Source organism: Lepidochelys olivacea, assembly GCF_965140295.1.
Source record: "Lepidochelys olivacea isolate rLepOli2 genome assembly, chromosome: 25".
Lineage (NCBI taxonomy): Eukaryota > Metazoa > Chordata > Testudines > Cheloniidae > Lepidochelys > Lepidochelys olivacea.
This window is the reverse complement of record NC_140435.1, coordinates 8,246,357-8,262,097: the sequence shown is the minus strand read 5'-3', so window position 1 is coordinate 8,262,097 and position 15,741 is coordinate 8,246,357. Positions and strand designations below refer to the sequence as shown.

Sequence of the window (15,741 nt, the reverse complement as noted above, 5' to 3'; positions counted from 1 at the left end):
TAGTAACCAATCGCCAAGGTAGAACTTGGCTGGCGGATAGACCCCAGAGCCTGCAGCTCCTTTCTGGGGCATTGAGGAGAAATACAGTACGGTTACTGGGGGCCATATCAGTACTTTAGTACCCGCCAGCGGAGCCCACCCTGTGGTTATCCCGTGCATGCTGCTGCGAAGTGGCTGGGATTTGTATCTAGGGGTGGGTCTGATCTACACACAGATACCTGAGCCCAGCTGTGTCCCAGGGGGCAGTGGAAGAAAATTTCCTGCAGCATGTGAAAGAATCCTCTTCATTTAAAAAGGAGAACTTGGGAACTGCCCCACAGAAAACTTTGTGACCGTAGTTAAGGTTGGCAAATGCAGCTCAAAAGCTGACCACATTTACACTAGTCTGCTGCACTTCCAAGTGCAGAGCAAAGACTCTAGAAGGAGACCACATCCTACTGCAACCCGGGGGGGCGGGGGGAGAGCTTGGGGCCTGGCTGCTTTGGAGAATGGCTCCTGGATAAAGAACTCTAGGTCACCAGATCGAATTCAGGAGCAATTGCAAGGAGTGGCCTTCAGTGCCCTGCATACAATGAGTCTGTTGGTCTCAGGCAGCTCCCAGTTGAGAGGTGTCACCACGTGCAAACTGCCCCCTCCAATGGCACGACTTGGCACCCAGGAGATGGTGCAGGGAGGCCAGGGACCAAATGGCCCAGAATGGCCCCCTCACCCCAGGTAAGTCTCAGCACAGCTGTGGCCGGCCGGGGTGTGCCTGTCCTGGGGAGAAACAGGACCTCACTCAGCAAGCCTGGCGGGCCAGTGTCTTTCAGTCCCACACAAGACACTGTTAGCAAGTAACAGGGTTTGCCTGGCTCCCTGTAAAAGCTCTGCATGGCAGCGGGCCTTCGCTGCTGCTCCTGAACCTTTCCGGGCTGCGTCGGCCCCAGGTTACAGCCGGTGGGGTCTGAAAACTGGTGCCACCCTTGAGTGATGCCAGAAGCAGGAAAATCCCACCGCTGCCAGCGAGCCCGGAGTGCGCAGCGGCACACGAGCGAGGCCTGGTCTGTGCTTCAAGATTGGCTTGACCGAGCAACGGCGCTCGCAGCTGGGACCGGTTGTGCGCCCTGAGCACCCATCCTTCCATGGACCCAGCTGCCGCCTCTCGCAGAGAGGGATTACCTGTGCCGGCGGAAACCCCCCCCCTTCCGTCCACGCTGGAAACCTCTGCTCTGCGGCACTCCCGCGGCAAAGGTGCAGCATGGTAGCTGGCCCGCCGTGGTGACCGTAGTGTAGACATAGCCTGAGCATCTCTCCTTCCTGCATGAAAGTGCCACCCACGCTTCTCTGCTAGGCAACGGGCAGGCTTCCCTCACCGATCGCTAGGCAACTGAAAGCAGCCTTCGCCTGTTGCAGAGGTGGGATGGGTTGAGCACTGCCCCGTTTCTTTCCTCGGGCTTGTCTAGACGCGCAGGTTGCACCTGTTACCTTTAAAATTGGTTTAGTTCAGCCAGAGCAGCTTTTGTGTGTGGACTCTCCTGGTGAGACTGATTTAGCTTGTGCCAGTTGATCTACACCCCCAAAGGTACTGCTTTGAGGAGACAGTGTAGCTAACACATTACAATCCCCCCCCCCCCGAGCGTGGGTGCAGTTCTGCCTCGGGCCAGGCGCTCCTCCTGGTGTTGTTATTCCGCGAAGGACAATAATGCTGCTACAAAGCGCCTCTCTCCAGCGGACTGGATGTAACTGTTGCAGTACCAGGGAGGTGGCATCCATTTTACTGGGGCAGCAGAAAATCCCACCGCTCCCTGAAACAGCGATACAGACAGACACTGGAGCTAGGCCAGGGCTCACAGGTGCCAATTAAACCACTGATGGCTAGGCTGAGTGACCAAGGTTTGGCTGAAGTGTAGTGGGGATTGGGGGAGACGGGGCTGGCTGGGGGAGGGGGTGGGCTCACAGAATGCTCTGTGCAGAGGGCAAGCACTGTTGCCCCCCCACCCCTGTTCACGCCAGCCACCGTGTGCAGGAAACGGGCAGCAGAGAATTGCTGCATTTCATCCCATTGCAGGGGATTCCAAGGAAGAGGCTTTAAGGGGGTTTCCTCCTGGACCCCTCCCCTCTCGACAGGACTCAGGGGGGCAGATTCTGCTCCTGTGCGTCTCCAGGCAAAGCCAGCTGGAGCCGAGCGTGGAATTCGGTTTGGAGGAGGAGCGGGTTCCTTGGGGCCTGCAACCTAAATCTTTCTCCACAGCTGGTGCATTCTGACTTCCCCCTACTTCGATATTAGCATGAAATGTTTAAACCAACCATGTAGGGACATGAGCTGGTGTTTGCATGACAGGGGCACTTAGAGCCCCATAGTGCTAGGTGCTGTACATATGCACAGTCAGAGACAATCCCTGCCACAAAGGCTTATGAGCCAAAGAAAACAGAGCCAGGATTAGAGGGTAAACCGAGAGAATGGTTTGCCTGAGGTCACCCAGTAGTTGAGCTGGGAATAGTACCTAAGTCTGCCAAATCAAAGGCTGGGCCTCTCCACCTCATAGCTAGAGTGATACTGGGGGTGTCAGGAGGTCTGGGTTTTATTCCCAACTCTGTCACTGTGTGACCCTAGGCAAGTCACTTTGTCTCTGTCAGTCACCAAGGGACAATAAGCATGCAATCTCACAATGCCATTTTTTCCATAGTCACTTTTTGGAGTCAGACTGTATTGTATCTCAGTTTCCCCAACTGGACAATGGGTGTAATGGGTCTGACTCTCTGCAAAAAATAAACCATTCATATTTTTTACTAACTATGACTCTGTGGAAATTAATTGTGTACAAATTATTCCATCCTCCTTCTCTCAGAGCTATTCTCCCTAAACACATTGCAAGCTATCCAGGGCAGGAATCAGGGCTTCAAACCTGTCTGTAAAATGCCTGGCTCAAAGATGGTGCTATACAGATAAAAATTAATGAATATAACCAGTGGCCTCATCACCAAGTTTTCATTTTATTACTATTAGGAAGTATGTCCTAATTACTTCCCAAACATTAATTAATGTAAGTGATATTACCCCTTATTTACGGATGGGAAAACTGAGGCATGGCAAGGTGTGTGTATGTGTGACTTTTTGACTCAGCCTGATTAAACTGTGAAACTCCTTGCTGCAGGAATATTTTGAAGCCAAGAACATCATAAGATATCATAATTAATGGCAACAGACAATTTGGAAGGGATATTGAGCCTCATGCGTCAGGGCTTAACCCAAGCTCCATTAGAGAGCAGGATGAGGTGGGTGGGAGGCAGATTCTCCACATCTGCTACTGTGGGGTTCTTGCACCTTCCTCTGAAGCATGTGGTCAGAGACAGTACACCTGGCTAGATGGACCCTGGGTCCAATTCTACGAGGCAATTACTCATTCCTATGACTTTTGCAAGGTCACAGATAGAGACAGGTTCCTGGCAGTGTGTTCAGACCATACTTAAGTCAAAGCCAAAATGTCTGCCAGAAAGTTATGCTTTTCCTGGGATTTTGGTCTGAGAAAAATGATTAGAAGGAAAAGTGGAGAATGGGAAGAGAAAAGGGAAAGAAGGGGAAATGAAAACCCAAAGAGGAATTTAAGCATTGTTGCTAGGAAGTTGATTTACCACTGTTTGAGTGTAAGATTGAATGGTAGTTTGGCTCTTTCTAGAGCTTTTCTTGGCCAAAGAGACACTTTAAAGGACCTGATTTGCTCTGGAGCAGCGCCCAAAAGCATTAGTCCCTCTTGAAAATCTAGGACCTGAGTATGCTGCACACTTAGCTGATCTGGCCTGGAAGGGCAGGGACACAAAATGGCCACATGTGATCAAGAAACTGATGCACTGGTCACTGATTCTGGGCACCAGAGATGGGATGGTTTTTTCCTTTCTTCAGAACATCTGTTAGAGGCCCCTGCTGGAGGCAGGATACTGGACTGAATGGTCCAATGATCTAACCCAGAATGGCAAATCCTCATGTTTCTTTGATCCTTGGAAAAGAAGCAATAGAAGATCAGGCATTCTAGATGGTTAAATTTCAGACAAACTTTCTGAACTGGAACCAGTGTAGGGTAAATGGTTGTGGCTTAGGTTAGCACAATGCCCAGTTAGCTTGAGGAACTCCTTGCCAAAAAATCTCACTGAAGCCAGGAGCCTACCAGGATGCCAAAAAAGGGGTTGATATGGCTAATGAGGACAAACAGAGCTAGAATTATAAATATTAAAAATAAGAGTTTGGCAGGGAGATTAATCCCTCCTGCCTCAGGGCATAAACTGACTTCCAATTAAGGGATGTCAGGAAGATTCTTTCTCTGGGGGCAGGTTGCCCCATAAGTGCCACTACAGGGTTTTTTGCACCTTTCCTGGTGCATCCGGTGCTGGTCTCAGTTGGGGACAGCGTACAGGACTGGATCCAGTCTGACAATGCCTGTGTGCCCATTAGAACAGCCTAGGGACGGGGAAAAATGCAGGACAGAACTGAGAACGCTAGAGAGCGTCGATGGAAAGGTAGAGGAGCAGACCGGCAGGTGGGAGCTGTGTTATTGTGTGTGCTTGCTTGAGTGAAGAGTGCAGTTTAATCCCACTCACCGCTGGCTTCCTTTGTCCACGATCCAACAGAAACGCCCTATAGCGCTCCTCAGAGCTGCCCCCAAAATAAAGCTCTCTCAGTGCACTGCCTAGCACCACTGCCCCCTCCTGGATGGAATCAGAACTGATGGGCTGCGTGTGATGGGTTACCATGCTACTCACCGTTTATGGGAGTGTCTACCACCAGCCTGAGTGACTAGGGCCAGGGCCGTTGCAGCAGGAGTATCCGAACCGTTCATCTAGGCTCCCAGCTAGGTTCCCAGATTCTCTGCACTGATTAGGCCTCAACTGGAATATTGTGTCCAGTTCTGGGGGCCACATTTCAGGAAAGAGGTGGACAAACTGGAGAAAGTCTAGAGAAGAGCAACAAAAATGATTAAAGCTCTAGAAAACATGGCCTGTGAAGGGAAGATTGAAAAAGTTGGGTTTGTTTAGTCTGGAGAAGAGAAGACTTGGGGGTAGGGAGGGACATGATAGTCTTCAAGTACACAAAAGGTTGTCACAAGGAGGAGAGAGGTAAATTGCTCTTGTTAACCTCTGAGGATAAGACAAGAAGCAATGGGCTTAAGTTGCAGCAAGGGTGGCTTAGGTTGGACATTAGGAAAAAGTTCCTAACAGTCAGGGCGGTGAAGCACTGGAATAAATTGCCTAGGGAGGTTGTGGAATCTCCATTACTGGGGATTTCTAAGAGCAGGTTAGACAAACCCCTGTCAGGGATGGTCTAGATCAGAGGGACTTGAGGTCCCTTCCAGTTCTGTGATTCAATGCCAGGTGCAGCAGGGGAGCCTGGGGTTCTGTTTCTCTCATTTGGGATCCAATTAATTGACTCAGTTTTAAACCATGTGAATTCTGCCCAGACACCGAGGTAATGGGCGTCCGAAACTGTAAATGCCGGCGAGAACAATTTAAGCTGTTCCCATGAATGGCCACAGGGGGTAGCATGGACACAACTTGGTGGCCATGTAAAAAACTCCTCCGGACCCCAGTTGGTCATTCCTTGCCTACCAAGGGCAATACGTAACAGCCCCTTCCTAGTGTACAGCCCTGCCCCCTACTGGATAGTGTCTGAACCACTCAACGAGGTGTCACAGGTTCTACTCTGCTAAATGCTAATGGTGATTCTCCTTCGGCTCTTGAGGCCCCTGTTTTCAAGCCAGGGGGATCTGGATTCGGGTGCCACGACTGTTGTGTTGTTCAGGTACACAGCACAGCGACAACCAAAAAGTTAGTAGGTGCCCAGAGATGTATGATTGTGTTATTCTGGGTGTGAAGCATGGCTGGCCACAGTTTGAAGACCTAAATATCTGGGATCTGTATGTGCCTTTGCAGGTATGTGCTCTGCAAAAGCAGTAACTATCCCCAACTTTCCTCTGGATCAGAGGGCACATAAACAAAGAGGGAAAGCCCACCCTGCCAGTGAGAAAACATTAGAGAACTCTCTAATCAGTGTATTGATTGAGATTACCTATTTCGTACGTGCCACACAGCCCAAAGGAGAATGAATAATGGTTCCACTGTCTGCAGGAAATGTCTGTTATACAAGCAGGGTGTATCTATTTTTATCTGGTGGCTCCAGACGATAAAGGAACTGTCAGGTCCACCTACACATGCACTGTGTATTCAGCACCACTTCAGAGAGCGGCTCTGAAATCTCCAGCTACTTCTTGACATCTCCCACCTCGCAGAGGATTGCCGGCTGCTGCAGCTGAAGAATACCAAGCGGCGAGTCTCGGTTTCCACTGCTTGGTAGCAAGATGTCCTGCGGTAACTAGGGTTGCCACCTTTTTATTTGCAGAAAACGGAACACCCTTGCCCTGCCCCTTCCCAAGGCCCCTCCCCCCACTCACTCCATCCCCCCCCCCCTGTTGCTTGCTGTCCCCCACCCTCACTCACTTGTGCATTTTCACCAGGCTGGGGCAGGGGGTTGGAATGCTGGAGGAGGTTCAGGGTGTGGGCTCTGGGTGGCCGAGCTGGGGTTGGGGATTATGGTGCGGGGAGGTGTGGGGTGAGGGCTGAGGGTGTGGGCTCCAGAGTGGGGCCAGAAATAAGGGGTTCAGGGTGCAGGAGGGGGCTCTGGGCTGGGGCAGGGGGTTGGGGTGCAGGAGCGGGCAAGGGATCCAGCTGGGGGTGCAGGCTCCAGGATAGGGCCAGAAATGAGGGGTTTGGGGAAAAGGAGGGGGCTACGGGCAGGGGAAGGGGTTGAGTGTGGGCTCCGGGAGGGAGTTTGGGTGCGGTAGGGAGCGCAGGACTGGGGCAGGGAGGGGTGCGGGCTCCGGTCAGCGCTTACCTGAGGCACCTCCCACAAGCAGTGATGTGTCCCTCTAGCTTATAGGCGCAGGGACGACTAGGGAGGCTCCGTGCGCTGCCCCCGAGCACCCGTTCTGCAGCTCCCACTGGCAGGGAACCGCAGCCAAAGGGAGCTGCGGGGGTGGAGCTGGGGGGAGGATGTGGAGTCCCAAGTGCCAACTCCACAGCTCCCATTGGCCCGGAACCGTGGCCAATGGGAGCTGTGGGGACGGAGCCAGGGGGAGGGTGTGGAGTCCCAAGCGCCGCCTCTGCAGCTCCCATTGGCCCGGAACCGCAGCCAATGGGACCTGCGACCAATGGGAGCTGTGGGGACAGAGCTGGGGGAAAGTCAGAGTCTCCCTGGCCATCCCTGCCCTAGAAGCCACAGGGACATGTCGTTGCTTCCCAGGAGGTGCCTGAGGTGAGTGCTGCCCACACCCCGAACCCCACCTCCCACACCCCAGCCTGCCTGGGGCTGACCAGACTTTTAATGGCCCGGTCAGCAGTGCTGACTGGAGCTGCCAGGGTCCCTTTTCAACTAGGCGTTCTGGTCGAAAACCGGACGCCTGGCAACCCTAACCCAGGCAGCCTCCTGAAGGATAAAAATCCGGTCTGTGTCCAGGGTAGGGGGATTCATTTTCTTTTACAGGTGGGGGTGAGGTGGCAGGGGATGAGATAGAAGAATTAATAAGAGATGGCCTTTCTGGACTTCACCTGATCGAAGAAGACAAAGAGGCCTGGTAAGCATGTCCCTGTTGTTGGAGGAGCTAAGAACAGGGGGCACATTTGGGCCACTGGGTGGCATCTTTTAACCCTGTAGCCAGCCCATAGACGGCCCATGACCAGTGCTTTAGGAACACTGCCCGGTCAGACACCGATGGCGGCGGTGCATGATATAAAAATACAACAGTCCAACTACAGGACCCCATCTGTTGATTCATTCCCCCGAAACTGCCTGGAGGACTAATGTCCTTTGGTCATTCCCAGAGACAAGAGCAGCTTGGGGTGTGTTCATCCCTGCCGCCCCATCCATGTGCCTCCAATCTGAGCTGGAGGCAGTAGCCCTAAAGGGGAGGAAGGATGGTCCAGTGGTTAGGGCACTAGTCTGAGCCCCAGATTCAATTCCCTGCTGTGCTGCTGACTCAAGCCTGTATAATTCTGGGCAAGTCACTGCTTCACTCTGTGCCTCAGTTTCCCATCTGTACAATGGGGACAATAGCCCTGATCTGCCACACAGGGGGGTTGTGAGGATAAATACATCACAGACTGTCAGGTGCTCAGACACTGCAATAATGGAGAACCATATAAGATACATGCCTCTGTCTCCCAGGAGTCGAGACTGCAAATTAGTCCCCATTTGGGGATGTTTTTGTGCTATGCACTCTTGGGAAACTGAACTGATGCGGCCAACTACTGACACACAAGCCACTTAATGAACAACCAGTCTGGCCACTCCTGAGTTGGATGCAAACTGAACTAGCAACTTTGCCTGCGTGCTGAGTAGAGCTAGTCAACATGTTTCATCAAAACCATTTTTCAGGGATTTATTTTTGAAAAACAATTTGTTTTTTTTGCAAGTTCCTGTGAAAAATAATTGGTGGGTTTTGACCTGCTCCAGTCTCGAGTGGGCCCATCTCACAGTCTTGGACGTGAAGACCCAGAAGTTGAAATAGGGGAGGCCCTCCTCAACGCAGCCCTAAATGGTAGCAAAATGTCACTTTTTTGAGAGTGCTGATTGGGTGGACAATTTGATGGTACTTTTGATGGTAGAGACTGTCTAGTTTGGTCAATGTGATATATGCTATCATGTGCCAGCAATGCCCCTCTGCCATGTACATTGGCCAAACCGGGCAGTCTCTATGTAAAAGAATAAATGGACACAAATCAGACGTCAAGAATTATAACATTCAAAAACCAGTCGGAGAACACTTCAATCTCTTTGGTCACTCAATTACAGACCTAAAAGTGGCAATTCTTCAACAAAAAGACTTCAAAAACAGACTCCAAGGAGAGACGGCTGAATTGGAATTAATTTGCAAACTGGATACAATTAACTTAGGCTTGAATAGAGACTGGCAGTGGATGGGTCCTTACACAAAGTAAAACTATTTCCCCATATTTATTCCCCCCCCACACTGTTCCTCAGAGGTTCTTGTCAACTGTTGGAAATGGCCCACCTTGATTATCACTACAAAAGGTTCTGCCCCACCCCGCTCTCCTGCTGGTAATAGCTCACCTTACCTGATCACTCTTGTTATAGTCTGTATGGTAACACCCATTGTTTATGTTCTCTGTGTATATAAAATCTCCCCACTGTATTTTCCACTACATGCATCCGATGAAGTGCGCTGTAGCTCACGAAAGCTTATGCTCAAATAAATTTGTTAGTCTCTAAGGTGCCACAAGTCCTCCTTTTCTTTCTCCTGTGGGGATGCTCTGAAGTCTTTTGGAAGATTTCCCCACATCTATAGGATCTCTCTCCCCTATGGGTTCCCTGACGTATCACTGGGAGCCCCGTCCACATTCAGTGCTTGCATTTTCCATCTCTCCGCTATACTTCTCCTTAAGGACTAAGAGCTTTTCAAGGTCCTTGAAACTTCCCTCTACAGGAGTGGATTTATCCTCGCTCTTCCTGGGTGGGTGCCCCGCTGCTCCTCCAACCTGCCCTGATTTTTGCAGCTTTCTTCCCGGCAGATGTTCCCCTTGTACCTTTCCGAGACTGTCCAGGGTAGTTCTTCTGACTCTGGATGTCCTAGCTGGGGAGTTCACTGTCCGGTCAGATGCTGCACAAGTGCCTCTGAGGATCTCCCTCCCCCCAGAGATCTGGGAGTCATGGCTCTTCCCCTCGCTCCATGCATGAGATCAGGTTGGGTTTAGGGATGGCCACAGTGAGGCCACAGTCACATAATTCTCATGCATGACTTCCCTGTAAAGGGCTCCAACCAGGAAATATACAGCGACCTCGGGGCTGCTGCAGCCATGTCCCTTCCCCATCCAGTGGCAGGACCGGACGATCTGGAGTGAAACTTGGACATTATTGTGCAACTGGCTGGAGATTTTAGTGAGTTCTTGTGCAGCTTATCCCCCAGACACCCATGGCTGGTGGGATGGGAGGGAGAAGATGCTGCCTGCCTCTTAGTGCCCGCAGAGTTGGTGGAATCCTCTGCAGTCCTTGATCCAGAGGGGTGCTGTGCGGCTCATTTTCCCCTCTTCCTGCTTTGGCTGCTGCTGGTCCTATGGGCTGGAGACTCCCCTTCCCCGACTCCAGCCCCTTAGCCTTTCGACCCACTCCCCTCTTATCTGCCTCCTCTTCCTCCCTGTCCCTCCCTACCCTTTGTGCTGCCTGTCCCTCCCCCCATGGCCCTGTCTCCCTTCCCCTCCCAACCCCACTGCCCCATCTCCCTCCCCCTTTCACCCCTTTCCCTTCCTTCCCCTCCCCTTGCACCCCATCTCTGTCCCCTCCCCCTTGAATGCCCTTTCCCTTCCTTCCCTTCCCCCTTGCACTCCCATCTCCTTCCCCCTTGCACCCAACTCCTTCCTTCTCCTCCCCCTTGCTCCCCATCTCTCTCCCCTCCCCCTTGTACCCCCTTTTCCTTCCTTCCCTTCCCCCTTGCTCCCACATCTCTCTCCCCTCCCACTTGTACCCCTTTTTCCTTCCTTCCCTTCCCCCTTGCACCCCATCTCCCTCCCCTCCCCCTTGCACCCCCTTTCCCTTCCCCCTTGCACCCCCATCTCCCTCCCCTCCCCCTTGCACCCCCTTTCCCTTCCTTCCCTTCCCCTTGCACCCCCATCTCCCTCCCCCTTGCACCCCAGCTCCTTTCCTTCCCCTCCCCCTTGCTCCCCCATCTCTCTCCCCACCCCCTTGCACCCTGTCTGAGCTTTCCCCAGGAATTGGGGGTGATCGAATTTACGTGGCGGGGGGGGGCTAGTTGATAGGTGTGGGGGTGGATGGGGGAGTTGAGCGTGGGGGCGGTGGAGGGAAAACCCTGCCCATCTCCCTCCCCCCGCGCCACCTGAGCCCCTCCCCCCATCACTGAGCCTCCCCCCCCCCCGCCGGGCGGGTTTCCAGTCAGGCGCGGCGCGGGCAGCCCTCTCCTGGCAGCGGCCTCGCCGGGGTCCTCGGCCGGCCGGGCCCGGCTCCCCAAGATGGCGGCGCTGGCGGGGCCGCGGCCGGGGCTGTCCGTGTGAGGCGGGGACGGAGCCGCCCGGCGCCCCGCGGAGCCGGCGGGATGCTGCGACCCAGCGGCTACTTCCGCGGCATCGACTGCCCCTTCCTCGGCGCCGGCGGCCGGGGCGCGGGGGGCCCGCCCTGCCGGAGGCCGCACTGCCACTTCCGACACCCGCCGGCCGCCCGCGGCGCCGCCGCCCCGGAGTCCGGGGCCAAGCCCGGCGCAGGTACCGCCCCGCCGGCCCCCCGGGAGCCCCCGGCCCGGGCCTCGCCCCCCGAAACAGGGCGGCGGGGCCTCCCGCGTCCCCGGAAATGGAGCGAGAGGCGCCTGCCCCCCCCCCGAAATATACTGACCGGTGCCTTGCCCCCCCCCCGAAATATACTGACCGGTGCCTTGCCCCCCCCCGAAATATACTGACCGGTGCCTTGCCCCCCCCCGAAATATACTGACCGGTGCCTTGCCCCCCCCGGTGCTTTGCCCCCCACCCCGAAATATACTGACCGGTGCTCCCCCCACCCCGAAATATACTGACCGGTGCTTTGCCCCCCCACCCCGAAATATACGGCCCGGGCCTTCCTTCCCCCCTCCCCTGAAATGGAGCGAGAGGTGCCTGCCCCCCCCCCGAAATATACTGACGGTGCCTTTCCTCCCCCGAAATATACGGCCCACGCCTTCCTTCCCCCCTCCCCCAAAATGTAGCAACAGGTGTCTTCCCTTTGTCCCCTAAAATGTAGTGATAGGTGCCTTCTCCCCCAAAATATACGGCCTATGTCTTCTCCCCTAAAATGTAGCGACAGGTGTCTTCCCTTTGCCCCCTAAAATATATGGCCGGTGCCTTCTCCCCCAAAATATATGGCCGGTGCCTTCTCCCCCAAAATATATGGCCGGTGCCTTCTCCCCCAAAATGTAGCAACAGGTGCCTTCTCTTTGCCCCCTAAACTGTAGTGATAGGTGCCTTCTCCCCCAAAATATACGGCCTATGTCTTCTCCCCCAAAATGTAGCGACAGGTGTCTTCCCTTTGCCCCCTAAAATGTAGTGATAGGTGCCTTCTCCCCCAAAATATATGGCCTATGCCTTCTCCCCCAAAATGTAGCTACAGGTGTCTTCTCTTTGCCCCCTAAACTGTAGTGATAGGTGCCTTCTCCCCCAAAATATATGGCCTATGCCTTCTCCCCCAAAATGTAGCGACAGGTGTCTTCCCTTTGCCCCCTAAAATGTAGTCATAGGTGCTTTCTACCCGCAAATATACGGCCCATGCCTTCCCCTCCCCCGACCCCCCGAAATGTAGCGACAGGTGTCTTCCTCTCCCCACCCCCCCAATATAGTGACAGGTGCCTTCCCTTCCTCCACTGATATGTACCAGCTGGTGCCTTCTCCTCCCATCCTCCCTCAAAATTTAGTGGCAGGTTCCTTTTTTGCTGCATCCCCCCCAAATAGTGACAAATTCCTTGTCTGCCACAAAATATGACCGGTTCCTTCTTCCCCCTCTCCTCCCACCATAGGGACAGGTTGCAGCTCTCCCCAGAGTGACAGCTCTGTTGACAAGCCTTCTTCCCCCTTCCCAGCCCTCACTCCCCAGTGAGAGCTCCATGTATCGCTCATTCACTGTCACCCTGTCCTTAATTACAGGTCAGCTGAGGGGACAGTTTCCTTTCACTTCTTAACTGCAATCCCCCTCAGGGTAGCTCCCACCCTGTTATGCTCCAAGGGTCCTTTATTAGTCATCATATAGGTGATAGACATAGAGGCGACCTGTTAAGTCACCTAGTCTGTTTGTCCTGCTGCTGATGTGACCTTTTTATATACCTAGGCTTTCGCAGAAATCAATTTTAATTTTGTTATAATTTCAATGGATACGCTTGAGGTTGATTTTTAAGCATCTTCTTTGATTGTTATCAATTTAAAATTTCCCAGTTGTGCAGAATTACGGGTTTGAAGCATTTTTTTATTCATTTAAATTTTCACAGTTGTGGGAAATTATGGGGGACAGTAATTATTTAATGACCGTAAACGTTGGGATTCAAAAAGTTAAAGCTTTATAACAGTTAAAAAATTAATTGCCGACATCACAATGAGCAAACAAAATCCAGTATAATTATCCTTAAATCAGACTTTAAAAGTTCTCAAGCAGCATTTTTCTTACTTTGCCGATCTGTACATTTTGATGATTATTGCTGGAAATATTTTTCCATCAGTTTGTGGGCATTTTCGAAAGAGCCTAACTGACTTAGGTGCCCGGGACCAACTCTATGCTCTTCCCCCCACACCCTTTTTTTCAACCCCAAAAAATCCAAACCCAACTTTATTCAGGTATTTGTGTGATGGTATGTGAAGCAATTTCTGTAGTACGTACAGCACTTAGAGTTCCTTTTGGATGATAGAGAATCTATACATTCATATAGCATGATGTCTGAAAGATAACCTTGGTTTTTTTGATCATTCTTCTTGTGAGGGATTCTTTTCAGTAGAACCCTTTTATATATGTGGATTTGGGTTGAGAAGTGGAGAGTAATTATAAATCGACTCCAAGGCACTCCCTTTAATAGGAGGCTGCTGGCACCGCTACTGTTAGCGTGTGTAATGTCTTTAAGAACAAAGTACTCTATACTTTAAAATCTGGGGGAGGGAACAACCCTTTTGTTTTAGCTCATTTGATCTGAGATGGATTTAGACTAAAGAGACTATGCTTTGATTTAGTATTTCCTTTCATGTGCAGTATTGTACCTCCCCTGATCTGTGAGGTTACATTTAAAGCTTACACTAGAGGGTGGTGTTTTCTCTGTTGTATTCTGACTTTCTTTAGAAAGCAACCATCTTTTTGAGATCAGACAGTTTCTCTTATTCAAGATGAGTTGCTGTCTGTCAATTGAATTGCTTGTATTCTAAAGGAGCCTTACAAAAGATCATGAAAACACATGAGGCCAGAGCAGTGAAAAAGCAGCCTGCAAGCAAATAGGATTTTTCCCCAAGGGTGCAATCAGGGGTAAAGAATAATAAAGCTCTAACAAATCCAGTGTATATAGGGTGTTTGTTTCTAAGGTGGACATCAGCCATGATGCCCAAGCAGTACATTGGGTCTGCCATTACTATTGTGCCACCCAAAAAATATTCAGGAGTTTATCCAATGTAGATCTCTGCGGGGAGGGAGGAGGAGAGTGAGTCCAATTGACTGACTGCAGGCAGTTCATGGCGCTTTTAAAAGAAGGGGCCAAATCGTCTACTTCTCCATTTCTGAGTAGAAGATATGAACCCCAGGCAGATCTAGGTGAAGGGAGGGCATAAGAGGGAATACCTGCTTCATGACATCATTCTCCTTCCCTCTCCAACCACAGGTAGTATTATTCCCCCCCCACCTCCCCCCAAATGAATGGTTGATGGGGATAGCATTAAAATATCTGTAATTTACATAGCACGCTCCCAGTGGGCCGAACTCCTGTCATAGATTCATAGATATTTAGGTCAGAAGGGACCATTATGATCATCTAGTCTGACCTCCTGCACAACGCAGGCCACAGAATTTTACCCACCACTTCTGCGAAAAACCTCACCTATGTCTGAGCTATTGAAGTCATCAAATTGTGTCTTCTGAAGGGTGACAAATGGAGGAGCCCTGGCCTCCAGAAGAAGAGCTCCTAATATCTGCAGGTTGTAAGGGTGAACCCCCTACAGCCTTGCACAGAGGTTGCAAATGCCAATCATTCCCTCCCTGATCTGAAAGCACCCCAGCAAATGGAAACTTGGGGAGTTTTCTGTCCTCTTACTCGTAGGGAAAACCCACCCATGATTTCTCACCGAGAAATCTTCAGTGAGCTTAAACAAAAAAAGGAAGCTTACAAGAAGTGGGAACTTGGACAGATGGCTAGGGAGGAGTATAAAAATATTGCTTGAGCATGCAGGGGTGAAATCAGGAAGGCCAAAGCACAACTGGAGTTGCAGCTAGCAAGGGTTGTGAAGGGTAACAAGAAGGGTTTCTACAGGTATGTTAGCAACAAGAAGGTGGTCAGGGAAAGTGTGGGACCCATACTGAATGGGGGAGGTAACCTAGTGACATGATATGGAAAAAGCTGAAGTACTCAATGCTTTTTTTGCCTCGGTCTTCACAGACAAGGTCAGCTCCCAGACTGCTGCACTGGGCAGCACAGTATGGGGAGGAGGTGAGCAGCCCTCAGGGGTGAAAGAACAGGTTGAGGACTATTTAGAAAAGCTGGACATGCACAAGTCCATGGGGTTGGATCTAATGTATCCGAGGGAGTTGAGGGAATAGGCTGATGTGATTGCAGAGCCATTGGCCATCATCTTTGAAAATTTGTGGTGTTCAGGGGAGGTCCTGGAAGATTGGAAAAAGGCAAATATAGTGCCCATCGTTAAAAAAGGGAAGAAGGAGAATCCAGGGAACTACAGACCAGTCATCCTCACCTCAGTCCCTGGAAAGCCTCACCTCAGTCCCTGGAAAAATTATGGAGTAGGTCCTCAAGGAATCCATTTTGAAGCACTTGGAGGAAAGGAAGGTGGTCAGGAACGGTCAGCATGGGTTCACCAAGGGCAAGTCATGCCTGACCAACCTGATTGTCTTGTATGATGAGATAACTGGCTCTGTGGATATGGTGGAATCGGTGGACATGATATACTTTGACTTTAGCAAAGCTTTTGATATGGTCTCCCACAGTATTCTTGCTAGCAAGTTAAAGTATGGATTGGATGAATGGACTATAA

The 15,741-nt window shown here is 51.6% G+C and overlaps 1 protein-coding gene across 1 annotated transcript in view; it reads left to right on the top strand.

The window, feature by feature from the left end:
• Window positions 1–10,991: 10,991 nt before the first annotated feature.
• REXO1 (RNA exonuclease 1 homolog) overlaps window positions 10,992–15,741 on the top strand; it is a 78,639-nt gene continuing 73,889 nt past the window's right edge. The window contains exon 1 of the mRNA XM_084614790.1: window positions 10,992–11,253. Within this exon, the coding sequence (XP_084470916.1) occupies window positions 11,088–11,253 (166 nt within the window). The 5' untranslated portion in view covers window positions 10,992–11,087. The remainder of the gene's footprint in view (window positions 11,254–15,741) is intronic.